The sequence below is a fragment of the Silurus aristotelis genome, assembly GCF_946808225.1.
Source record: "Silurus aristotelis genome assembly, chromosome: 10".
Taxonomy (NCBI): Eukaryota; Metazoa; Chordata; class Actinopteri; order Siluriformes; family Siluridae; genus Silurus; species Silurus aristotelis.
Window position 1 is genome coordinate 19,968,777 of NC_139583.1, and position 27,017 is coordinate 19,995,793.

The 27,017-nt window shown below is 38.8% G+C and overlaps 1 protein-coding gene across 9 annotated transcripts in view; it reads left to right on the forward strand.

Moving 5' to 3' along the window:
* trip12 (thyroid hormone receptor interactor 12) overlaps positions 1-19,332 on the forward strand; it is a 47,676-nt gene extending 28,344 nt beyond the window's left edge. For 8 of the 9 annotated variants that reach the window (XM_083552565.1, XM_083552568.1, XM_083552571.1 and 5 more), the window contains 26 exons: positions 603-759; positions 3,138-3,291; positions 3,646-3,871; positions 4,381-4,499; positions 6,023-6,224; positions 6,447-6,547; positions 6,804-6,978; positions 7,340-7,481; positions 7,959-8,150; positions 9,041-9,192; positions 10,774-10,931; positions 11,016-11,089; positions 11,322-11,521; positions 11,707-11,834; positions 12,636-12,787; positions 13,174-13,316; positions 13,761-13,917; positions 14,027-14,125; positions 14,698-14,812; positions 14,929-15,083; positions 15,750-15,914; positions 16,478-16,642; positions 17,032-17,145; positions 17,232-17,326; positions 17,451-17,554; positions 17,817-19,332. In XM_083552565.1, the coding sequence (XP_083408691.1) occupies positions 603-759; positions 3,138-3,291; positions 3,646-3,871; positions 4,381-4,499; positions 6,023-6,224; positions 6,447-6,547; positions 6,804-6,978; positions 7,340-7,481; positions 7,959-8,150; positions 9,041-9,192; positions 10,774-10,931; positions 11,016-11,089; positions 11,322-11,521; positions 11,707-11,834; positions 12,636-12,787; positions 13,174-13,316; positions 13,761-13,917; positions 14,027-14,125; positions 14,698-14,812; positions 14,929-15,083; positions 15,750-15,914; positions 16,478-16,642; positions 17,032-17,145; positions 17,232-17,326; positions 17,451-17,554; positions 17,817-18,013 (3,841 nt within the window). In that variant the 3' untranslated portion in view covers positions 18,014-19,332. Of the gene's footprint in view, positions 1-602; positions 760-3,137; positions 3,292-3,645; positions 3,872-4,380; positions 4,500-6,022; positions 6,225-6,446; positions 6,548-6,803; positions 6,979-7,339; positions 7,482-7,958; positions 8,151-9,040; positions 9,193-10,773; positions 10,932-11,015; positions 11,090-11,321; positions 11,522-11,706; positions 11,835-12,635; positions 12,788-13,173; positions 13,317-13,760; positions 13,918-14,026; positions 14,126-14,369; positions 14,676-14,697; positions 14,813-14,928; positions 15,084-15,749; positions 15,915-16,477; positions 16,643-17,031; positions 17,146-17,231; positions 17,327-17,450; positions 17,555-17,816 lie in introns of those variants that run through there. The other variant, XM_083552573.1, reaches the window with a different exon arrangement.
* Positions 19,333-27,017: the final 7,685 nt, after the last annotated feature.

A 27,017-nucleotide genomic window follows, 5' to 3' on the forward strand; every position in this document is an offset into this window, starting at 1 on the left:
GTGCGTTTTAAACATACCATTGCCCTTTAGTTATTTGCTGTTAAAATATCCTCCATTCGTCTGGGAAAGTGTTCTAGATTTTGGAATGTAGAGATTTGTGCCCATTCAGCTTCTATGGCATTAGTAAAGTCAGGTACTGATGTAGGGTTAGGTGAGGAGGCCTGGGATGTATTCAGCATTCCAATTCATCCTAAAGGTGTTCAGTAGGGTTGAGGTTAGAGCTCTAAAGCAGGCCATTCAATATATTTTACTCCTACTCATGTTCATGGAGATGACTTTGTGTCCAAGGGCATGGTCAGACTTGAACAGGTTTGGATTGCAATGAATGCTACCAGATCCAAAAACACTCTATATAATCGTGTACCTCTAGCTTCGTTCTAATGGTTTGGGAAAGAATCACATAACCTGAAAAGATGGGTGTGCCAATACTTTTTCACCATATATGTTTAAAAATTATTGAATGTATTATCTATGTATAAATTGAAGCAAATTGCATCTGTCCATGTACTTTTATGTGAAAGCTCACAGCAAATGGACTTCTCTAGTAACACTCTAATGTATGTGTGTGTGTGTGTGTGTGTGTGTGTGTGTGTGTGTTTTAGTGAGCTGATGCCATGCCTCCCCAGAGAGGGCATTTTTGCTGTAGATGCCATGTTGAAGAAGGGCAGCGCGCACACTACAGAGGCCGCGGTGTGGCAATGGAGGGACGACCGAGGCCTGTGGCATCCTTACAACCGCATAGACAGTCGTATTATTGAGGTAATGGTGTGCTGCTTTTATTATATAGAAAACACAGGTAAAACAACACACCAAAATATGTTGCCAAATGGCCACCCAACCATCGTAATCATAGGTGCATTTTGAACATGTTAGGGCTGCAACTAACAATTATTTTGATCATTGATTAATTGGATGATTGTTATTGTTTTTATTATGCATGTTTGTGTGTACTACACACATTCAGCAAATACATTCGTTATACTGTTTCCATTGAAAAACAGTGATCTAAAATCGATTAGACCTTTAGAATGATTTATAGTTAGTCATGGTTACTCTTGTCTCTTTTTATTTAATCTGTTGTCAAACCTTAACGCCTCCAAACAATGGGTCATGCTGGCATGGCGCTGAAGGCTAAGGGGTATAGAATATAATACAACATTGTTTATACAATTTTTGTTTCAAAATAATACACAGGTTTTTTTTTGTTTTTGTGAATATATAATTAATTACATTTTGTTTAATAATTAAATCATATACGCCAATTGAAAACATAAGTTGTTGTAGATAAATGCTATAAAAAGAGAATTGAATACAGCAAGCTAACAGGCATGACAGGCAAAACAACAAAAAACCAAGAAAAAAAAAATATGCATTGGTGTACAAGTGCATAATCATTTGCTAAAAACCACAACAGTGAGTGAAAATGTAATAATTTACTACTGCTGTTACTTGCTGCATTTAGATTTAGTGAGGATTCAATTAACCAGTGTGAACAAACACTATTTCAGGAGTGAGCTGATTGCGCAGCCTGTTATCTTGCCGTCACGCTAACCCGAAACTTGAGCAGCTAAACAAATCTATAACGCCATTCGTTGTCAAATTTATTTATAGATTTTATCGATTAGTTGTTACAGCCCTAAAACATTCCTTTGCTCACATTCAGCAACAAGATCATTAATGTGGTTAGGCACTGATGCCAGGTGAGAGGGGTTGAGTAGTCAGTGCTCCAGTTCACCTAGTGTTCAAAGGGTTTGAGATCAGGACCTTGTAGAGGTCACTTTATTTTTTTTTGCTCAGACATTGACAAACCATATCTTAATGGAGCTGCTTTGTGCTTTGTCATGCTGGAACAGGTACATTTCAGGGAGAATTCAGTACCTCTGTGTCCATTTTTTGCAATTGTGCCTCTAAAGTTGTGGCTGCAGTTTTGGGATCTTTTTGTATCACATCTGGCTGGGGAATTAAGGTGTCTCAAACCTTATGTCCTTATATAGCATATGTCTGCCCAAAGCCTTGCATGTCATGTGTGCTTTTCTCACATAGAGAATGTTAGGCTTTGTTCTAACTGTCGTAGCGTTGTATGCTGAAACTTTAACAAACATAAGCAATTTCTATCCGGATGCAAAACTTTAAATATAGCTCTTAATATATTTATTTTGCGATATTAAAGATATTACAATGTTTAAACCTTATTTCTACTTGAGATCTATGCATTAGAGAAAATTCTGTTGCATTTAAATATGCAATTCTATGTTTTATTTTTATAGAAGAAAATATAAACATTTTACTGTTTTGGGCTTTTTCAGGCTGCCAACCATGCTACAAATACAAAATTATTTGTATAATAATTCTGTATTGGATAAAATTGGATTCTAATGTTATATGATCAGTTTTGACAAAGCTGCTTGTTTGGACAAACCATTTAAAATGCTCGCATTCCAACCTAATGCGATGTATGCATGGTTCAGTATACCTAGAAAAATGACTGGAAGTTTTGTGTAAACTTCCAGTACATCGGCCCAAGCATACTCTGTTTTTTTTTTTTTTTTCTCTCTTCTTCTTCTTCTTCTTTTACCAACATATTTGCCATACCACATAATTGCTTCCTTTAGGCCGGTTCCTGGCACAGTGGTAATGGCAGGGTTGTATATTGTCTGGCTAAGTAGTTTATAAGCATTCTTCAGGTCATTCAACTTGGTTCTAACAAAGTTAGATCACTTCCAAACAGTTTATAAGAGTGTGTTTATAATAGTGTATCTGCTTCACCATCCAGCTTCGTTTCCTTTGTGGTCAGTAGGAAAGCAATTTAAAAATAAATTTGTGTTTGGTTTATTTCTTTGCCTTTTTTTTTAAATTACATTTAATGAGGAGTGCAGATTGTGCTTTTATTGTCAGCATAATACCACATGGCATATAGGAACTTATTGAACATGCTTATGCAGACTTGAATAATGGGACATATTTATTTAATATACAAATGATGATTAAGTTCCTATGATGAAAAATTAGTATAACATACACATCTCATAGCCATGTATGCTTGTTTGACATTATATCCTTACTGCTCTGAAGAATTTGCTAACAGGAACACATTGTTTCTCTCTCTCTCTTTCTCTCTCTCTCTGTGTGTGTGTCAGACGGCCCATCAGAACGGTGAGGATGAGATCAGCCTCTCAACACTCGGCCGAGTTTACACCATCGACTTCAACTCTATGCAGCAAATCAACGAGGACACAGGAACGGCACGGGGAATCCAGAGGAAACCCAACCCCCTGATCAACCCTAACACTGGTACTATCTCACACACTTGCACATACACACAATGTGACGGTTCTGCATGTCCTATCAGTGTGATGTCATTTTAACACAAGGGACTATTGAGGAATATTACGTTAGCTCTTTCTAGTTATGAAGGTGATGTTTGCATCTTTTTAAACTCATGCCAAGGCATTGCTGCTCAACTGTCAAGCGTTTTTTGTTGCAATTCATCTTAGAGCCAGGAGAGGGCTCTAAAACCTTGCTTTCTGTTTATATTTATAGTTAACATTATAGTAATTGCAATTTCCTGAAAGACTAACAAACTGATTTTTTGTTACATAAAAGCTGTTTGACTTTTTTTTTTTTCTTTCTTTCCTTCAATTGCAGGTCATGTGGAGGTACGCGGTGAGGATGCACGTGCAGAGCTGATGCGGGAGGAGGCGGAGCTGGCTCGCTGCTTTATTAAGACTCTGTTTGGCGTGCTGTACGAGGTGTACAGCTCCTCAGCCGGCCCTGCTGTTAGACACAAGTGCCTCAGAGCCATCCTGCGCATCATCTATTTCTCTGACTCCGAGCTGCTCAAGGATGTGCTGCGCAACCACGCTGTCTCCAGGTCAGTGCCTGGCACACATCAGCTTACCTGTGTGTGTGTGTGTGTGTGTGTGTGTGTGTGTGTATGCATATCTGATAAGCATATGCACATAGGGGGTTGGGATTAATGTGTTTACAAAGCTTTTGTAAATCTGATGCGAAATGTTTGCACAGAACTTGACTGAAAGATAAATGAAGCCCAACGTTTAAAATATTGCTTGGCTGTTCAACAGACTTGAGTTATCAAGTCTCATAATGGCGCACTGTGATATTAGCACGGATAAAGAAGTTGTTTTGATAGTATGGGTTAATACAGAAACATCAGCTCAGTTTTAACTTTAAATGTTGAATGCACCTTCGTAGAGATCATGTTTAGTTTAGAAATAATATGCAGGTTGTTCAGGGTAAATTCCTTGAAGTTTTGTCTTGTGCAAAGATGAAAACAGTGATCCCGGGTTATAGAGAATTGACACTTACTGTACGTTATGTGATACAGTGCTTGCTTATGTTAATGTGTTTGTGCATCCGCAGTCACATAGCCTCCATGCTGTCCAGTCAGGACCTGAAGATTGTGGTCGGCTCTTTGCAGATGGCAGAGATCCTTATGCAGAAACTCCCTGATGTGTTCAGTGTGTACTTCAGGAGAGAAGGTAAAGATGTTCACAGAGTCCCTTTACTTCAGTTTGCGAAAGAAGCATTTGAGTTTTGTATGAAGTAATAGGCGCCTATTCGTCGCAATGAAATCTTTAAGCCCATGCTCATTCCGTTCCGTACATTAGAGAGCTGTTCAGGATTTATATGCCTCATTATAGTTATTACAGGAAAATCTGTCTTACTGTGACACATTTACATTTCTAAAATACCATTTGATATAAATGTTTGCAACAAAACTGTCAAGAGATTTGTATTGAAATAACTGAAGTAATCCAATATATTTCCAATACGCGTATTACATCGATATTAAACACGTGGCAAATGTCTTAGCGCGCACTGATTAATTTATACACACTTTATGTTAATAACATTGCACAGGGGGACCGACGGGAGTCGTACGCTTTCTGAAAAATTTTAATTTTGCACCATTCAGACAAATGAGCATGACTTTTCAAGAGACTTGTAGCTTATTAAAAGAGCATTATACTACCATAATGGCATTATACTACCATAATTCGAACTGATTTTCCCCATAAGAATGAATGTAAAAGCGATTTAATCCGTTCCGAAATCTCATTCGATCATTTCTGCACTTAAAAGGTATTTTTAGCCTATTTTAAAACAAATACACCGCAAATTACCGTAATGTAAACAGAATTTAACACTTACTCATGTGGTAGTGGTTGATTGCGAGTGTGAGACGCGCACCACGTTCATAACCTCCTCGGTTTCCATGGTAATTCTATTTACTTTCGTTTTCACAGCACCATTACTGATTTTCTTGGGAGACATTTTTCAAGATTTCTAGTAAAATAAAAATATAAAACAATAAAAAATGTTACGTTTTTGCTGCACTGAACAACGAGAGCGACCGAGTGATACGTCATCAATAAAAGCTACTTAACTTGATCAACTAAGCGACTGATGTGACCCGCCGCCGAAAACGGGGAACCGTCAGTGTGGGTTTGCTCGTGCCTTAGAAATTTGCTTGTGAAATAGGGTAAAATGCGAGTAGGGTCACTCGTATCTCCGATTGCTGGTACTATAGGTTGCTTGTACATCGGGGTTTTACTGTATATATTATTATATAGTGTCCATCGGTTGATTTATTCGGTTATCTGCAAATACCATATTGGTAATGAGCTTTATTACAAAATTTTTTTTTTTACTGAATCTTGAAAATAGAAGTAAATATGAATATATTAATTATTAATGATAATTATATCATTAAGAAATTTTATATAATATAGCACTCTCCATGCAGCACCTACTCTTGCATGCAAAAATCACCAGCATGTGTCTTCATTCATTCGCCACTAGTAATGGACAGTAGTTTGAAAGGCAGCCTTTATTATTAATACAGGTATGAAAGGGGTAAAATGACGTTTTTTAAATGTCTCTGCCATTGTTTAGAAGGCTGTTCTATATGTGGGGATGGGCCATACTAAAAGGAAAGATATAAAGGACTTATAAAGATGTTGCAACTAGCTGCTAAACTACGTTATTTGTTTGTGTGCAGGTGTGATGCACCAGGTGAAGAACTTGGCCGAGAGTGAGTCGTTCCTCCCCAGTCCACCCAAGGCGTGCACGAGCGGCATCACTGCATCGACTACCACTATCACCACAACAACCACACCTGCCACCTCCAACGTCGCGCCAGATTTGGGTTCACCGAGTTTCCATAACAACATGGAGGACTCGCTAGACCTCAGCCCACAGGGGTACACACACACACACACACACACACACACACACACACACACACACACACACACACACATATATATATAAATATATATATATATATATATATATATATATATATATATATATATATATATATATATATATATAAAAAATAATTTTTTGACACAAATCAATCAGTTCAAGGGTTACATGACATTTTACTCTCAGTACAAGAGATAACAATGTGTGTTTTGCAGTCGTCTCAGTGATGTTCTGAAGAGGAAGCGCCTTCCTCGCAGAGTACCACGGCGTCCCAAATATTCTCCACCTAGAGATGATGACAAAGTGGACAACCAGGGTGAGACACACACACGCTATTTACATACCACTGATAACTGCTTGTTGTGCTTTTTTTTTTTTTTTTATGATCTTTTGTATATGATGTGATTGCTTAGTTCAAAAACACTTTCCATTTTATTTCAATAGTTTTTTTTTTTTTTCTTAGTTCTTTTGAAGGAGCCCTTAATTAACTGTCTGCTAGTGTAGAATGCTATTCTGTGCAAAATGTATGTTTGCATGATGCGTATAATTATATATCCGATTTTTCTTTCTAGCCAAGAGTCCTACCACCACTGCGTCTCCCAAATCGTCTTTCCTGGCAAGTCTTAACCCCAAAACCTGGGGAAAACTTGGTGCTCAAAACAATAGCACTAACTCTGAGCCATCCCGCACAGCTGGGGTCAGTGGCCTCGCACGCACCGTTAACAAAGACTCAGTTTCTAATAACAGGTCAGTACACACTCCTCCATTTAAAATATTTAATGATAATTCTTTAGCTGGCATGCTTGGTCTGCAGAATTTTTGAGGTTTAGGTAGTTTGTGTACAAAGGCTAAGATTAATGCACCTTTATACTCATTTTATTATAAACTGTATACACTGTTTATTGGAAATGAGCTCTGTACATATGTGCATTTCACAGATGTGTGTGATGGCTACTACACCATACATAGTGCACTTTGTCACTCTGTTTATAATGCACTAAATATTTCATACAATTTAGGTATTCTAAATTGATGTGTGGCATTTTTAAAGCCTAGAGGTAAATTGAGTGTAAAGTTTATCCTCAAGTCTAAATTGTGTGTGTTACAGGGACAAGATTAAGGCATGGATAAAGGAGCAGGCCAGTAAGTTTGTGGAACGATACTTCAATTCAGAGAACGTGGATGGCAGCAACCCAGCACTGAACGTTCTGCAGAGACTGTGTACTGCTACAGAGCAGCTCAGCCTGCAGGTACAAAACACACACACTGCTACACATACAATGAGGTCTACTACAATACAAGGGAGTTGAAATTACATAATGAATAGGATTTAAATTCAAACTAATTAAAATAGATTGTTGATTGGCATAGAAATTGCATATATATCTTGAATAGCTAGTTAGTAAGCATGAACTTTAAACAATGTATTTTTTACCATCCATTAAATAAAAGCTTTATTCAGCACAGGAGCATTAATTCTCATCAAAACTAAAAGTATAATTTTCTGTAGTGGCCAAGTGAATAACTGAACCTAAATCCAATGCATTTTGCTTGCTAAAATCATAATACATAAGCACAAGTAGGATTATGCAACCAATATCGTATCAAGGTCATTATTTAATTTCCACTAAAATACGCTGCAGTAGACAATTTCCTAAGTGTTCAAATATTCCTACGGATCGAATGATTATCAATGATCTGAATATATAATCTCTGCGTGTTTTCAGGTGGACGGCAGTGTGGAGTGTTTAGTGGAGATCTGCAGCATCGTGTCAGAGTCGGATGTGTCCTCATTTGAGATTCAGCACAGTGGACTGGTAAAGCAGCTGCTGCTCTATTTAACCTCCAACACCGAGAGAGACATCGTCAGTAGGAACGAGAGGATCAAAAGATTCCTGCATGTTTTTTATGGCAGTCCTGTGAGTAATAGCACCATCTGGTGTCTACAGTGCCTCATTACCTCATCCATCATTTCAATGCCTCACAGACAGGACGAGTAAATTTGTGTTTAGCTGTGCCGTTGTCTTTAGATTATTTCAGACGTCTTTTATAACTTTAGGACTTGTAAAGTACAGTCAAATGTCAAACTGTCCAGCTTAAAACTGATTTTCCGCTTTATACCATGTGCTTTCCCATTTGTCAACAAGATAAGGATTAATACAAAGAGGGAAAATGTTTACACAAACCAGTCATGCAGATAGAGGACAACAGCTTCAATTACGGCTAAGCATCATAGGAAAAAATGTAATCTCTGTGATTTTGACCACTGCAATGGGTCGTTAAATCTTTGAATATTTCAGAACCGCTGATTTCTTCGGAATTTCACATCAATTGTTACACTTTTCATATGTTGGTGTGAATAAGAACAGGTGAGTAGCTGTGCTGTTAATGGAAACGCCTTGTTGAGAGAGGTCAGGGGGAGAATGGTGACCAGTTTAGAGTTTGGCTGTAAGACAGGACTTGCTGAACAGCTAAGCATCTCAGATTACCCAAACCTTCGAGGCTGATGAGCCGAAGAGCACATTGGGTTCTTCTCCTATTAGATAAGAACAGAAATCGAAGACCACACTGGGTGCAGGCAATAAAACTAGACAGTCGGACAATGTAAAAAGTACTTGCAATGCATTTCAATGACCATTAACTACTCATCTGTATGAGGTTTTCATTGCTTTACTACAACGTGATCTACTAAAACCATGCGATTATTCCATCAGCAAATGTACAGTGTGCCTTTTAAAATGCCAGGTATGTGTAGATAAGGTGTTTTTATATAGTCTGTGCATGCTAATGTTTGTATGTGTGCGCGCAGGTTCCAGGGCAGGAGCCACTGTGCCGGTTGGAGCCAACAGAGAATGGGCCACTGTTGTCGCTTGTGCACAAAATGAACAGTTGCCTGAGTCAGATGGAGCAGTTTCCTGTTAAAGTGCATGACTTTCCCAGTGGTAATGGCAACGGCAGCAGGTACAACTTTCTCAACCAGCGTATCTCCTATTGATTACACACTGCACCCATAGCTATGGGATACAAACAAAAGGCAATTAAGCCATGTTGACATAAATATTAAAATGCAACAAATGTACACTATATGAATAAAAGCATTGAGACAAAAAAAAGCATTTTAATGCTGCACGTCTTTGGATGCGGTCAGACACCCAAATCTGTTCCAGCATGACAATATCCCAGTGCACAAAGCAAACGCAATAAATGTATACTTTATAGAGTGGTCTGTTATAGAGCTCTGACCTCAACCATTTTTAAACATGATGAATTGGACCGCTGACCACACCACGTGTCCTTACCCTACATCAGTACCTGACTTTACTAAGCCCCCTGTAGCTAAATGAGCACAAATCTCCACAAACGCACTCCGAAATCTAGTCGAATATTTTTCCAGTAGAATGGAGATTATTATAACAGTAAATTAACACTATATGTGGAAGATAAAAAGTTAAAAAGGCACATATAAATCTTATGATCAGGTGTCCACAAACTGTTAAGAAAGAAAGAAAGAAAGAAAGAAAGGCTTTAACACATTATGCTTATCTGCATAGTGTAAGTGTAATTGCTTTTATTTCAATATTTATATTTCTTATATTTAATTATACATTTTATAGAAGTAGCTGAAGGTGGAGGAGTTCAGGTACCTGGGGTCAACAGTGCGCAAAATGTAATGTGTTAGAGAAGTGAAGAAAAGAGTGCAGGCAGGGTGGGGTGGGTGGAGAAGAGTGATAGCAGGAGTGATTTGTGATAGAAAAGTATATGCAAGAATGAAAGGGAAAGTTTATAGGACTGTGGTGAGACCTGTGATGTTGTATGGATTAGAAATGAGTTTTTTAGAAGGACAGCGCATGTAGGATGTTTTGGAGACAAGGTGAGGGAGGCGAGATTGAGATGGTTTGGACATGTGCAGAGGAGGGACATGGGGTATATCAGTAGAAGAATGCTGAGGATGGAGCCACCAGGAAGGGAGAAAAGAGGAAGGCCAAGGAGGAGGTTCATGGATGTGGTGAAGGAAGACATGCAGGTAGTTAGTTTGAAAGAAGCAGATGTGGAGGACAGGGGGGTATGGAGACAGATGATTCAGGGACTAACTTTCTGCCACACAAGCTTTAAAGTACAGCTTGCTGATGCTAATGTGGGTACCATGTTTTAGCAACCTTTTCAACCAAAGTAGAAAAAAATAAAACATCAAACTAATTATTTGGTATATAAAATGCAGGGAAATCTTATGTTTACTGTTGTGATCTGTAGCTTGAATAACAGCTTATCTTGCTTACTTGGTCATTATTCACAGTAGATCAAAAGCTTTCCAGAATAGTTCCACAGTGTGTATATTTATGCCCTTTACATAGAAATAGCTATTTGTTGTTTATTGTGAATGAGAAATGCCTTCTTTTTCCAGCAGCCCTGTTGGTACGGGTAATGCCATTTTTGGGAATCCGAGACAGATAATGGCATTACCCCTAGTGTGTATTGGGGGTCTAGTCTTTAAATTCTAAGTCGAGCCTGCGTAATTGTTTGTGTGTGTGTGTGTTTCCCCAGAGGTTCTCAAGCACTGAAATTCTTCAACACACACCAGCTGAAATGCCAGTTGCAGAGACACCCAGACTGCACCAATGTCAAGCAGTGGAAGGGGGGACCTGTCAAAATCGACCCTCTTGCTCTTGTACAGGCCATTGAGAGATACCTTGTTGTGAGAGGTGTGTTCGTGTGTGTTAAGTTGAAAGTGTGACTCATTTCTCTTTGAACTACAATGATCTTACCTGGATTTTTTTTCTCATTAGGATACGGTCGAATCAGAGAGGAGGATGAAGACAGTGACGATGACGGATCAGATGATGAAATCGATGAGTCACTTGTACGGGTTCATTTTGATTTCATAACTTCATGACATTGGGAAATGTATTTACTATATCATAGCAATTACAAAACATCAAAGTTCATACATGTTCAGACCATTCTATGTATAATGCAACCTGACTTACAATACCATTAGTAGACTGGAAATCAAAAGTACACATAGACACACAATTGTTGCAGTGTATTATGGGAATTAAATAGATGACTGCTTCTATTTGACTTTTGCACAGGCTGCTCAGTTCCTGAATTCAGGCAGTGTGCGCCACCGGCTACAGTTCTACATCGCTGATCACCTCCTGCCCTACAACATGACAGTATACCAGGCGGTGCGTCAGTTCAGCCTGCAGCCAGAGGAGGAGCGTGAGAGCACTGATGATGAGGCCAACCCTCTCGGTCGTGCCGGCATCTGGACCAAAACACATACAATATGGTATGTACATGAGCCATTTAGTGTAACTTGTATTATAATAGGCAAAGAAGGCTGTATTTATACATTTAAAAGCTTAAGGTATTAACTGGGTGCCAACATCTATTTATTTATTTAATTAATTTTTTATTTTTTCAAGGTGAAGAAACGGATCAGCACTTTTTACCACTGTGTGTGTTTGTGTGCAGGTATAAGCCGGTCAGAGAGGATGAGGATGGCTGTAAGGACTCTGTAGGAGGAAAGAGGGGTCGAGCGCAAACGGCTCCCACTAAAACCTCGCCACGTAACGCTAAAAAACTGGACGAGCTGTGGCACGGTACGTAGTTCATAGTCTAATGTAGTAGTAAATTTTTTTTTTTTTACCTCATAACACTTTTCAGCTTTCAATTTAATATGTATAGTGCTTATAACCATAGTTCTGGTTAGGGAGCCAGAGGTAAAGGTGGCAGGGGAACGCTTCATGAGACTATATTAGGTAGAAAACTTGAGAGGAACCAGACTCAAAGGGGAATCACCAGCCAGAAATAGGGCATCAGAAAAGATCAGGTCCAAAGAGCAGAAGGGGTCAAGAATACTGATATCCCAAGTGTAGCATGTGTAGCTGGAAAGATAAAGAAATGTCAGAAGCTTATTTGGGTATGCTTATTTGCACAAAATGTATTCTATGTGACGTGTTCTACCAGAGACTCTGGCTAAGACTACTTGGAGTGTTTCAAAATTAGATTAAATTTAGAAAGAAGAATATAGCTCTGTAAGTAGTAATTATAGCGTTGACTGGGTAGATCCATTTGTTGTGGAACTTAAGGTTAAATTTTCTTCTAGGTTTTTCTGGCGTCTCTTATATAGTTATGAAAAATCTTCCAATTAGATCCAATAGTAGTTAAATACCATTTAATGCAACATGCTCATTTGGTTTAATCCACATTTGTTAGCAATAATATATTGAACTTCCACTCATAGTTTTGACTGTTCTGCTGCTTGTGCTTGACTTCGATTAATTTCTTTGCAAAGCATTGCTACGGGTTTAAATGCTCCACTTATTTAATTTGGAATCCATGACATTTTTTTAGAATTGTGACAAAAGCATTCCTTCTGTAAATTTGTGTGTGTTTTGCAGATGGCGTTTGTCCAAGTGTCAGTAACCCGTTGGAGTCGTACCTCATATCTGAACCCCCAGAGGGCATTACATTTGATGACCCCTCACTGGAGGTCATTTTGCTGTTGAGGGTTCTTCACTCCATCAGCAGATACTGGTTCTACCTCTATGATGTGAGTGTATACATGTACATACACCTGTCTTGGGTCCCCATTCTGTTTTAAAAATGTCTGCATGGTGCTTTCATATTTTCTAATGGAGTTTAATTGAGGACAAAAGTTTACATACACCTAAAACATATTTAAATCTGGTTTGCACAACTTTGTGTCAAATATATCAGTTTGAGCCTCGAATATAAACAATAACAGACAGATTTATTCCAGCATTAGTGAATTACCTTGAAATACTGAAGCAACCTCTCAAAAATATAAAACCTGTTCACAACTGGGTCTTCCAGCATGAAAATAATCATGCACATCCATCCAAAGTGGCATATCGACAACAAGGTGAAACGTATTGGAATGGCCATTAACACGATTGTTTGTGTTTTGTGTTTTAGAATGCTGTGTGTAAGGAGATCATTCCCACTAGTGAGTTCATCAACAGTAAACTGACAGCAAAAGCAAACAGACAGCTGCAGGATCCGCTTGTGATCATGACCGGAAATATTCCACCCTGGTTAACTGAGCTGGGCAAGACTTGGTACATACGCACACACGCACTGTATTGGAGAAATACGTTTTTGGACAGTGCATATATTCATTGGAAAACGTGTTAAATTTAATTGAAGGGGTAAAAAGGTTTTTGGACACATTCACATAATTGCTTTTGTAATAACTTCACAGCATGTATGGGTAAGAAGTCATGTTTCTGCAAGACTGTAGTTATGACCTGTGCCTCATGGCAAACCAATTTCAATTCCCCAAGATTACTAGTGCCCCTCTTACTCCTTTCCCCTCACTGTACACGCAGTGTTTAGTGAAAGTTTGATCTTTAATTTACGACAGTCAGTTCAAACCATTTTATGCATATACAGACTGACACATGCTTTCAGACATTTATTTAGTATTTTATTCTCACCTTTACACTTGTTACATGTTTCTCATATACGTATTTCTGATATCTTTTTGTTCTGTCTCTGCCCAGTCCGTTCTTTTTTCCATTTGACACGAGGCAGATGTTGTTCTACGTCACGGCGTTCGATCGTGACCGCGCCATGCAGCGTTTACTTGACACCAACCCTGAAATCAACCAGTCGGATTCTCAGGACAGCCGCGTAGCACCCCGCCTCGACAGGAAAAAGGTGCGTGACTTACTAAATTTCTGCTGCTCGTAATGCCGAAATATAAGTATAACAAACATGATGCGATTATTTATTCTTCCACTGTGGTTGTGTCTCTGTGGGCTTATAGCGGACGATAAACAGAGATGAGCTGTTAAAGCAGGCGGAGTCAGTGATGCAGGATCTGGGCAGTTCCAGAGCCATGCTGGAGATTCAGTATGAAAACGAGGTGAGCTCCTCAATTACTCATCAGGCTAGCTAGCTAATTCCGTTTAGCCCATGTCTTTAACTGGCATTCTCACATTACAAAACTCTACCTATAAAAGTACTTACGAAAGAACAAGTTTCTTCATAGGATAGTGTGATTTCATGGGTACAAGTAATAATTGTAAAGAATTTTGAAAGGAAGACACCAGATTACTTGTTAAATATGTGTGGTGCTGTTGTTGTTGTTTTTTTTTTTTTTTGTATAGAGTGAGAATAAGAACTGGGCAAAATGGAAGCACAAACTTTAAACTAGTGACTGCTAAAGAATATTCCAGACACTATTCAAAACACGCAATTATGGTTTTTCAAGAACCCTCAAATATTTAATATAATTGGATGACATCGTATGGATGGCCCAATTTAAAGATAAGTGGTTTTACTTGAACCATGGGGAAGAAATGTAAAATCATGCTAGATGGGGAAGTAATTATTCGCAACAGACATCTACAAATTAGCTACATTTAAAAACAATTTATCCGTTGCTATGGTGATACTGGAGACAGATAAATGTCACTCAGTCTCTTTCTCTCGCAGGTGGGGACAGGTCTTGGTCCAACCTTGGAGTTCTACGCTCTTGTGTCTCAGGAGCTGCAAAGAGCTGACCTGGGTTTGTGGCGAGGAGAGGAGGTCACTCTTGCCAACCCTAAAGGTCACTACACTCATTATCTCTGTATAGGCCACCTTAGTTTGGGTCATGTTTTTATTTTTAAACCCTGTTCCACAATCTTAATCTTTTGTCTGCTCTGGGTTACTTTCTGTCTGCAGGGACTCAGGAGGGCACCAAGTACATGTTCAGCTCTAGGGGCCTCTTTGCTGTGCCTTTTGGTCGCAGCACTAAGCCTGCTCACGTCGCCAAGATCAAGATAAAATTTCGTTTCCTGGGAAAACTCATGGCTAAAGCCATCATGGACTTTAGACTGGTAAGAGGTCTCACTTTGGTTGTTAATCCACCAACACTTTTACATCTGTGGAAATTTAAAGTTTGGCATTTTAATACAGGGTCTGTGTCACACCACTGTCCTCATGATACATTTCAGCCCCCTCTAGTGATTATAAGCTCCACTGCATTTTTGCTAAAACAGATGATGATAAATAAATAAAAAAAGATTTTGCTAGCAGAACTGCAATTTCTGACCTAGAAACTACTGGGAGTATTCAGACAGCAGTTTCAACCCTGACACACACACTGCTAATTAAACAATGACTTTTATGCAACTAAAACCAGTTAGACTGAAATTCCCCAAATTACTCTCTTCTAATTAGATTATGGCACCTGCCTTCAGGGCCTCTTTCACCATTTGGAATGAGGCTCCCACCCCAAACCCCCCACACTGTAACCAATCGGATATTTGCAACCGACTGGACTGCAGTTTGTACCTTAATTCCACTGAAACAAATGTTAAAATAATTAGTCACATTATTTGGTCCACTTGATACTGGCTTGGACAGTGTTCAATCGCAAATTTGTATTGTCATGACCAATTACTGCGGTCACTTTGAGTACTGCTTGATTACTGATTCTGGCCGACAGGCCTGAAAGTCTAACAATGATTTTTACTAATAAAGATTGACAATTATGTATGCAGCTGGATCTGCCCCTGGGTCTGCCCTTTTACAAGTGGATGTTGAGAAATGAGTCGTCAATAAGCTCTCATGACTTGGTGAACATCGACCCCAGTGTGGCCAAATCTATCCAGCACCTGGAGGACATCATTAGGCAGAAGAAGAGACTAGAGCAGGACAAATCCTATGTATGGACGTGCATATACAAATAAACACACACACACTCTCTCTCTCTCTCTTTGTTTACAGTCTTTATACTTGTAATAGGGCTAATTAAAAGTTAGGGTTTTACAAAATATACCATTCAAAATGACCGCCTTTCCGGTAAGAACATTAAAACCAGATTTATATCAGCGTTTAAAAAAATTAAATAATGGTAAAATCTTTGTAAACCATGAAGTTGAAGGGTAAACTACAGAATGCTTGATAAATACATTTTACTGAACTTTTGGAGGTCATAAGGGAGATGGGTGTTGTGTTAAACTCCAATATGCATATCAGAGGCCTAAGTTCAGCTTGTTGGCAGTTAGTTGATATATAAACTTTTGGAAGAGAAATTTATATATATATATATATATATATATATATATATATATATATATATATATATATATATATATATATATATATATATATATATATATATATATATATATATATATATATATATATATATATATATATATATAATTTATTTCCCCCTAAAGAAATTAGTTTCTGAAAAATGTTTTGCCCATCTGTCTTGTGTTAGACGAGGGAGACACTACAGCAGGCTCTGGAAAGTTTAAATATGAACGGCTGTTCAGTGGAGGATTTAGGGCTGGACTTTACACTGCCAGGATTCCCCAACATCGAACTGAAAAAAGGAGGCAAGGATGTCCCAGTCACCATACACAACCTGGAGGAGTACTTAAGGGTGAGTTCTACACCATACACACAACATTCCATACCCTACACACACTACAGACAGCTTGGAGGTGTCTGAGAGACAGTTGCACAATATGCACAGCACCCCATACTTTTACAGACTACACACAACCTGAAGGAGGACCTGAGAGGAAATTATATACCCAACAGCTTTGCACATAGTATACACTACATGGAGTGGGACCTGGGAGTGTGTGTACAACACTCCACACAATACATTGTCTGGAGGATAAACCTACTAAGCCCTGTACCTCATCTACCATTTACTAATACCTGGTGGAAGAGACATTTCAGCCACTTTACCAGCATCTGAAAAATAGATGGAAACCATATACACAATGTTAAAACACTGTTAAATGTGTCCCTGTGTGTTTGCAGTTGGTGGTGTACTGGACCTTAAATGAGGGTGTGTCCCGGCAGTTTGAGTCATTTAGGGAAGGGTTTGAGTCTGTTTTCCCCCTACACCACCTACAGTACTTCTACCCAGAAGAGGTGAGCTGTGCTTGTCTTTTAATTTGTTCCCCCCTTTTTTCGTCTCTTTCATGTTTTTTAAGCATGTGTATGTCTGCCTTTCTCAGCTGGACCAGTTGTTGTGTGGCAGCAAATCAGAGACGTGGGACGTCAAAACTCTGATGGAATGCTGCAGACCGGACCACGGGTATACACATGACAGGTACAAACTTGTACATCCTTGTGCGCGCATATATATATATCTTAAATCCCATGTAGTGTATCCTTTTGCCTAAAACCGAGCATTTGTGTAAATAAAATAAAAATGTGTGTTTTGTTGTGTTTAGCCGGGCAGTGCGATTCCTTTTTGAGGTGTTGAGTAGCTTTGATGCAGAGCAGCAAAGACTCTTCTTGCAGTTCGTGACCGGGAGCCCGAGACTGCCAGTAGGAGGTGAGAGAAACTGACTGTTCCATTTTCCAATATAGCGTCTTGTCCCCAGAGCTTAAAGGGGAAAAAAAGCATGGTTACATGTAGTTAGTGCCATGGAGTTATTAGTCGTTTTCTTATGTTATGTTTATTTGCTTATTTTATGTCATGAATATTGGCTATTGTGAACTTTAGAACTGCGGGGTTTGAGGTATTACAGCTCTAGCATGGCAGTAATTTTGAGTCTTATACAAATTTTTTTCCCCACATTATTTTCCATAACTAGGATTCCGGAGTTTAAATCCTCCTCTGACAATTGTGCGCAAGACGTTCGAGTCAACGGAGAACCCAGACGACTTCCTGCCGTCTGTGATGACTTGTGTCAACTACCTGAAGCTTCCGGATTATTCCAGCATCGAGATCATGAGGGAGAAACTGTTAATGGCAGCACGGGAGGGCCAGCAGTCTTTTCACCTTTCTTGATCTCTCACATACTCGCACAAACACACACTCGCACACATACACACAAAGCAAAATGCCTTCTACCAACCTACATGTCTTCATGACTTCCTCCCTTCTATTGCTTTAGTTCTCCCTTTTGATTTCTTTTTGTTTATTGGTTCAGCTGCTTCTTAATGCAGCTGCTTCCTAAAGGGGGGAAAAAGAGACTCTTGAAGTTGTACGTCTGCTACAGGGGGAAAATAAAAATAAAATGTTACCAGACTTTGAAGTGAAATGGCTGCCTCTTCAGAGCAGATCTTGGAGACAAAATGGCTGCCTCTACAGCACAGATCTGGGAAAATAAAATGTCCACCTCTTCAGAGCAGATCTTGGAAACGAAAATGACCTCCTGTTGAGCAGATCTAATCAGTAATATCAGTAGCCAATTTGTTTGCAAGGAAGTCAAATATGATATTTAAAGAAAAATGTGCGTTTCCCGTCATGGTGGTGAATGATGTCATCACTGTGTTTCCATCCAGCAGGCAGTGTGTGCGTGCGGGTGCGCGTGTGTTTCTCTTACAGCTCCAAAGATCATTTGTACAGACCAACGTTTTTGCTCATTCTTCACATTCTTTATTGTGTTACATCTTTCTTTTCCCCCCACCCCTGTATGAAAAAGTTGCAGTTGGTTCGATGCAGGTAGTGATGAAAGTGTAGGATCTATAATTGTATTATTATTATTATTATTATAATTATTGGGTTTTTTTTATCATCAGAGTGAAATGGACTTCTGGCCAACGTTTAAAAAAAGAAAAAAAAAAAAAAAAAGCCACGAGTGTCTACTCTGCATTGAAGTTGGATAGAGTAGACCCTTCTTTATTTTCTCGCTCTTATGTGGTTAGGTCATATGACTCGCAGGGTGATAATTAATCCTGCCATGTAGCTGAGCGCAAAAAAAAAGAAAAACGTTAGAAAATTGGCTGGTCTCATTTTAGTGTTTCATGGCCAGATGACATTTTCAAAAAAAAAAAAAAAAACATTTATGGAATAAAATTTATATGCAGTTCACACACCCAGTTTGAGGTGTGACTGTGCTTTTTTTTTTTTATTTTCTATATTTTTTTCTCCTCTTGCTGTAGTTTATTATTCTGTTTTGTTTGCACTGCTGGCTTGGATTGGAGCGTGGTGGTGTGGTGTGTGCGCGCTACAGTGTGTTGCCTGCCTGGGGGGTGGTGGCGTGCTAGTGTTCACTCTCCTCACCGCGAACCTTCATCTGCTGGTTTCTAAGATCTGCAATAATTTACTGCATCAGGTTCTTGTTTTTACCTGGACACATAAATAAAAGCAACTGTTTGACTCAGTGTGCAGCCTCTCAGCCCTCTTTCACCCACTCCACCAAATACTTCTAATTAAGACTTGTGGATTCCATGGAAATTGTTGTGCTCCTTTTCTGTTATTGGAAATTAAGCTAATGAGTCACCTGATTCTAACACTTAGCAAATTATCATCAAATATGTCAAGACAAAATAACAGTGGAAACTAAATGCTTTTGGGTTCAGTTAAATCAAAACTGAGTTAGGACTCGTGATAAAATATTTTATATTGGTGTATATACCGGTCAGTATTTTTCAGATTGATTGCTTGTTTTGGAAGTGCCGTTCTAATGAACATTAAATTCACGCAACATAGTTTCCTCCATGCTCTCCCCCCCCCCCCCCAGAATAAATTATCTTAAAAGAAAAGGGGAAAAACATGGCTAAAGTTTCAGCAGTTGTGAAAAAAAAAAAAAAAAAATTTCCTTATAATCATATGTAAAACATGAAAAACCATTTTAATACAAGATTGATTCTTCTTGTAAGTGTGCCAAATACTAGTAACCCGATTATCCTGGCGATTCTAAAGGAAGAGCTTTCATTGCATATGTAACTGGTTCTGTAAACATCTTCGAGCTGCTGGTTTTCCATGTCATTCAGAACCAGCTGTTCTGGTGATCGTATTACAGGGAATATGATGACGCGTACTTGCTCTATATAGACGAAAGTTTGTCTAATTGTAAGTTTGTATGTGTTTTCATTTAAATTTTTAACATCATTGTACATTTAGTCCCCATTTACTGCTTCACTCTTCCTGATAGATGTTCTGCTAGATTTTGGAGAATGCTTTGAGATGTTTGCTTATTCAACCACGAGGCCGTTAGTAAAAGGTATTCAAATGGGTTCTATTACAGGTCATTCAGGATCTTCCTCTCCAACCCATGTAAACTATATCTTCATGTAGCTGGCTTTGTGTACAGGGGCTGGAAGAGGTTTGGGTCTCCTAGTTCAAGTGAAGGGAAAATTGAATGCTGCCACCTTCAAAGACATCCTATACAGTTAATAAGCCAAGTATTGTACTGGAAAAGTCAGGTGTCCCAATACTTTGTCCATATGTTGTATATCTAATACTATATCATTCAGTTAAGAAAATGGTCTTCTAGGGATTTTATTTTAGTATCTGTGCTTAAAACTGCAATATGTTACTGAAGACAATTGAATAAAGTGGATATTACTAAGCATTGGTGGTCTTTATAAAGGTTGAACAGTTGGATTGTCAGGCAACTTGTAAGGAGAAGTAGTAAATTCATTCTACAAAAATAAAAATGTCAACAAATTCAAGTGTTTCAACCACACAAGGTCCAAATATTAAATGTTAAATGGATGTCACTGAAGCGCTCAAATGTGGTACTGTCAAAGGATATTAGCCAACTTGTAAAAAATTCTGTCCTGCTGCCCTAGTCAGCTCTTCATGAAGTAAAATTGTCTAGGATCAACAATAGAACATCAGTACATAGTTTTTGTATTGGAAGGTTCATGAAGTGGACTTCTATGGCAGGGCAGATACAAAAAGTAGTTTACAAAAGTGAGTTCACCCCTCACAATTCAGCAATTATTTTAGTATATTTTCTCAAAGGACATTAATACACAAATGAAACTTTTATATTAGTCAATGTGCAGCTTGTATAACAGTACAGATTTACTGTCCTCTAAAAATAACTTAATACAGCCATTTTTGTTTAAATAGCTGGCACCAAACTTGAGTAAACCCTAAGTGAACATGTTCACTGTGTCCAAAGTGACAATATTGTGTGAGCACCATTATCTTGCACTGCCTTAATCGTCCTGGCATGGACTTCACCAGAGCTGCACAAGTTGTTGCTGGGATCCTCTTCCACTCCTCTATATTGACATCACGAAGCTGCTGGATGTTGGACAATTGGCGCTTCTCTACCTTCCACTTGAAGATGCCCCACAGGTGCTCAGTAGTGTTCAGGTCTTGAGACATACTTGGCCACTCAATCACCTTCCTCCTCAGCAAGGCAATTGTCATGTTGGCTGTGTCTTCATAATATAAATCTTTGGTTTCGGAACGTCACAGTACATGTTTGACTCCGCGTTTCCCTCAACGAAACGCAGCTCCTCAGTACCAGCAGCAATCATGCAGCTCCAGACCATGATGCTACCACCACCATGCTTGACTGTAGGCAAGGCACAAGTTTCTTGGTTCTCCTCACCAGGGTGTTGCCACACATGCTGGAAACCATCGGATCCGAACATGGATTAGGACATGGGTACAGTTATTCATGCTCTTAAACAGGTTGTCGTTGTGGGTGGCGAGTGAAATATTTTTTCTCAAAATTCAAGTGTTAGAAGCAGGAAAAATGTGCAAGCGTAAGGATTTGAGAGTGTTTGACAAAGGATGGGATTGCTAGACAACTGGGTCAGAGCATCTCCAAAACTGCAGTTCTTCCTTGTCTGCAGTGGTCAGTATCTAACAAATTCATCCAAGAAAGGAACAGTGGTGAACCGGCAACAGGGTCACGGGCGGCCAAGGTTTATTCATGCACGTGGGGAGTGAAGGCTGGCCTGTGTGGTCTGATACAACAGACAAGCTACTGTAGCTCAAACTGCTGAAGAAGTTAATGCTGTCAATGGGTCAGGCCTGTTTTGCAGCAAAAGATGAACCAACACAATATTAGGCAGGTGGTCATAATAATATGACTGGTCAGTTTCCATAAAGTTATGCTTGGTCAGTGTATATGTATATATTTCATAGTTTAACCTGTCTGTATATAGCAAAGTGTCGGTACAGTGTTGGTCCCCATGGATAAATGAGATCTCCAGAGAAACCAGACTCAAATTGAGCCCATCCTCCTGGGTAACACTGCATAATGCAGTGATTCTATAAATAAGCAGTCATTCCTTTCTATAACTGTACTCTATATTGAAAGAGTGCAATTGTCTAACAACAAACTTGATGAGCTAGTGAATTATAGTTTTAACATAAAGCTACTATTCAATGATGGAAACTTGAGCTATATGGTTCCATCCATGATAATCTTACTAATCTTTACAATATCCATCTCAGGCCATCCTAACAGCAGCAGCTTGTGGAATGTACTATTCTGCAGACCAAACAAAGAGATAGCAGGGTAATAAACTACAGAAAATCTGTCATATTAAGTATTTATAAAATAAGTGACAAAACCAGTCATTATAGACATTAACTAGACAACTAGCTCAGTGATAACTGAACTGAACTGATGATCGAGTCCCTTTGTAAGGATTAGATCAGAAAAGACAGAAAAAACTTCCCACTCCCTACAATTTATATATATATATATATATATATATATATATATATATATATATATATATATATATATATATATATATATATATATATATAAAGCTCAAATACCACTGACTGACTCACTCACTCATCACGAAATCTCAAAAACCACTGAACGGATTGCAATGAAATTTGGAACATACCTTCCTCTTGGGTCTTAGGTGCTCACTAAGAAAGGGTTTTGAAAAATTCGCCCTGGATCGCGGCTAACTCGCGAAAAACGCGATTTCTCACGCATTGTAAACTCTTCGAAATAACAGTACGGATCCTCATAAAACTTACTACATTGTTTCTTATTACATGTTAGATGCACAATAAAAATTATTTTCAAAGTAGTTTGCCCTGTATCGGTACTACAAAGGGGTAGTACGTTATTTGTTGACGTTACGTTCTGATCTTTGATCATTCAGTCCTGCTCAGTGCTTACTGCTTATTGCCATATTGCTTAGCGTTCTGCCTTCCGTAGCGAAGCACGGGTACTTTCAGCTAGTATATACAGTGAGGAAAATAAGTATTTGAACACCCTGCTATTTTGCAAGTTCTCCCACTTAGAAATCATAGAGGGGTCTGAAATTGTCATCGTAGGTGCATGTCCACTGTGAGAGACATAATCTAAAAAAAAAAATCCAGAAATCACAATGCATGATTTTTTAACTATTTATTTGTATGATACAGCTGCAAATAAGTATTTGAACACCTGAGAAAGTCAATGTTAATATTTGGTACAGGAGCCTTTGTTTGCAATTACAGAGGTCAAACGTTTCCTGTAGTTTTTCACCAGGTTTGCACACACTGCAGGAGGTATTTTGGCCCACTCCTCCACACAGATCTTCTCTAGATCAGTCAGGTTTCTGGCCAGTCGCTGAGAGTTTGAGCTCCCTCCAAAGATTCTCCATTGGGTTTAGGTCTGGAGACTGGCTAGGCCATGCCAGAACCTTGATATGCTTCTTACTCCTTGGTTATCCTGGTTGTGTGCTTCGGGTTATTGTCATGTTGGAAGACCCAGCCTCGACCCATCTTCAATGCTCCAACTGAGGGAAGGAGGTTGTTCCCCAAAATCTCGCAATACATGGCCCCGGTCATCCTCTCCTTAATACAGTGCACTCGCCCTGTCCCATGTGCAGAAAAACACTCCCAAAGCATGATGCTACCACCCCCATGCTTTACAGTAGGGATGGTGTTCTTGGGATGGTACTCATCAATCTTCTTCCTCCAAACACGTTTAGTGGAATTATGACCCAAAAGTTCTATTTTGGTCTCATCTGACCACATGACTTTCTCCCATGACTCCTCTGGATCATCCAAATTGTCATTGGCAAATTTAAGACGTGCCTGGACATGTGCTGGTTTAAGCAGGGGAACCTTCGGTGCCATGCATGATTTCAAACCATGACGTCTTAGTGTATTTCCAACAGTAACCTTGGAAACGGTGGTTCCAGCTCTTTTCAGGTCATTGACCAGCTCATTCCGTGTAGTTCTGGGCTGATTTCTCACCTTCCTTAGGCTCATTGAGACCCCACGAGGTGAGATCTTGCATGGAGCCCCAGTCTGAGGGAGATTGACAGTCATGTTTAGCTTCTTCCATTTTCTAATGATTGCTCCAACAGTGGACCTTTCTTCACCAAGCTGCCCGTAGCCCTTTCCAGCCTTGTGGAGGTGTACAATTTTGTCTCTAGTGTCTTTGGACAGCTCTTTGGTCCTGGCCATGTTAGTAGTTGGATTCTCACTGATTGTATGGGGTGGACAGGTGTCTTTATGCAGCTAACGACCTCAAACAGATGCATCTAATTTAGGATAATAAATGTAGTGGAGGTGGACATTTAAAAGGCAGACTAACAGGTCTTTGAGGGTCAGAATTCTAGCTGATAGACAGGTGTTCAAATACTTATTTGCAGCTGTATCATACAAATAAATAGTTTAAAAATCATATATTGTGATTTCTGGATTTAATTTTTTAGATTATGTCTCTCACAGTGGACATGCACCTACGATGACAAATTCAGACCCCTCTATGATTTCTAAGTGGGAGAACTTGCAAAATAGCAGGGTGTTCAAATACTTATTTTCCTCACTATATATATATATATATATATATATATATATATATATATATATATATATATATATATATATATATATATATATATATATATAAAGAACAGAACAGAGCAAATTGTCCTGAAATTCCACCAACTTTATAACTATAATGTACTGAAGAAGGAAAATCATTTATAATTGCACTATTTGGATTCACCCAGATGAGGATAAGTTCCCAATTGAGTGAAAACTGAACTAAAATTACTAACACTAATTAAAAGTTAAAAATATTATAATATGCATTTAATTGTTCAGCTGGATGAATAATGTGCAATAATGGCATTTCAGTCCTATTACATAATACCATGATATCTATTTGGTGTCACCCAGATAATGATGGGGTTTCCTTTAAAATCTGATTCCATTTAAGGTTTTTTCATCACCAGCTAATACAGGTACAGTCATGTATACAATAATGTACACCCTCTTTGAATTACATGTTTTTATGTAACAGGTAACTGGTTCTTAGCATTATATACACTATCTGGAGAAAAGTATTGGGACACATGACTTTCCCAGTCATGTGTGGTTCTTTTCCAAACTGTTAGGTTGTATCACATTTTCCCTTCACTTGAACTAGAAGACCCAAACCTGTCCCAGCATGACAATACCCCTGTGCACAAAGTAAACTCTATTAAGATATGCTTTACATGGGTTGGAGTAGAAGATCTCCTGCTACAGAGCTCTGATTTCAACTCTATTGAACACCTTTGGATTGAATTAGAATGCTGAGTTCACCCCAGGCCTCCTCACCCTACATCAGTGCCTGTTTTTACTATCACCCTTGCATTTGAATGTGCACAAATCTCCAAAAGCACATTCCAAAATCTAGTCAAGTCAAGAGGCTTTTATTGTCATTTCAACCATATATAGCTGGTGCAGTACACAGTGAAATGAGACCATCTAGTGGAACATCTTCCCAGAAGAGTGGAGGGAATTATAAGTGCAAATTGGGACTAGTTGTGGAATGTGATGCTCAAAAAGCACATGCTATTCTTATGACCAAGTGTCCGCAAACTTTTGGCAATATCGCATAACTTCAACTTTCCCGGGGGGCTCGGAATTATCATCTTCCTGCATGACCCAATTTTGGCAAAGTTTAAGCTGTCAGACAGACCCACATTCGACATTAGAATACTATAGTGTACAGAGGAGTTCATGGTCATCACAATAACTGCAAGGTGCCCAGGTCCAGTGACTGCAAACAAAACCCAATTCACCACCCCTCCACCACTGTGCTTGACCGTGGGTATGAGGTGTTTGTGGTGATATGCTGTTTTTTTTTGCCAAACATAGCACTTTGCATTATATCCAAACATCTCCACTGTGGTCTCATCTGTCCAAAGGACATTTTTTAAGAAGTCATGTGGTTCTTTGCAAACCTAAGCTGTGCTATTTTTTTTTTATTTTTTTTTTATTTTTTTATTTTAGAAAGTGGAGGCTTTCTCCTGACAGCCCTTCCAAAAAAGCATAATTGTTCAGTGTTTTGCTGATTGTAATTTTATAAACGTTCACATTTAACACTTTAATTGATGCCTGTAGCATTTGAGATGTAACTCTTGGTTTTTATTTTTGAATTTCTCCCAGCGTCTCATGATCTAGTTTTGAGGTAAATTTGATGGGACGTCCATTCCTGGGCAACTGTCTTGAATGTTTTTCACTTGCGAATGATGGTGCTCACTGTCCAATGGTGAGCTTTAAATTGTTTGGAAATGGCCTTATAACCTTGCTTCTCTAAGATCAATGCTGATGTTTTTCCTCCTTAGCATTAACACACCTTAATGCTCCCGACCAGCTGAATGTCACCTGGTCACTAATCAGCTGGTTACAATTGCTGATCAATTAATCGAGAGCACTTGATTAGCAGCACCTCTTGATTAGCCTATTAATTTCAATGGAAGCAGTAAACTGCACTTTTTCACACATGGCACACTTTTCCATTTTGGCTTTATTGTTCAAAAATATGTAATGACACGGTGTGATTATGTCATGTGTTGTTGTTTATCTGAGGGCGTATAAAATCAAAGCCTGATAAGGATCAGATGATTTTAATTATGACTGGATACATAAAACCATAGAATTTAATTTTGACATTAGTCTACTGTAAGTTGCTGCACCCTTTCGCATTGTTCTTGTATACTTTTTACATTATTATGCTTTATTGAAATGCTTGATTATGCTTGATTACTTATTATAATTAAGTGAACATTTAATGCACCCAGGCTAGTCTATAAGTGTTAGTGTTTCAGAAGGAGTACATCTTGTGTAATCACTCCAATGA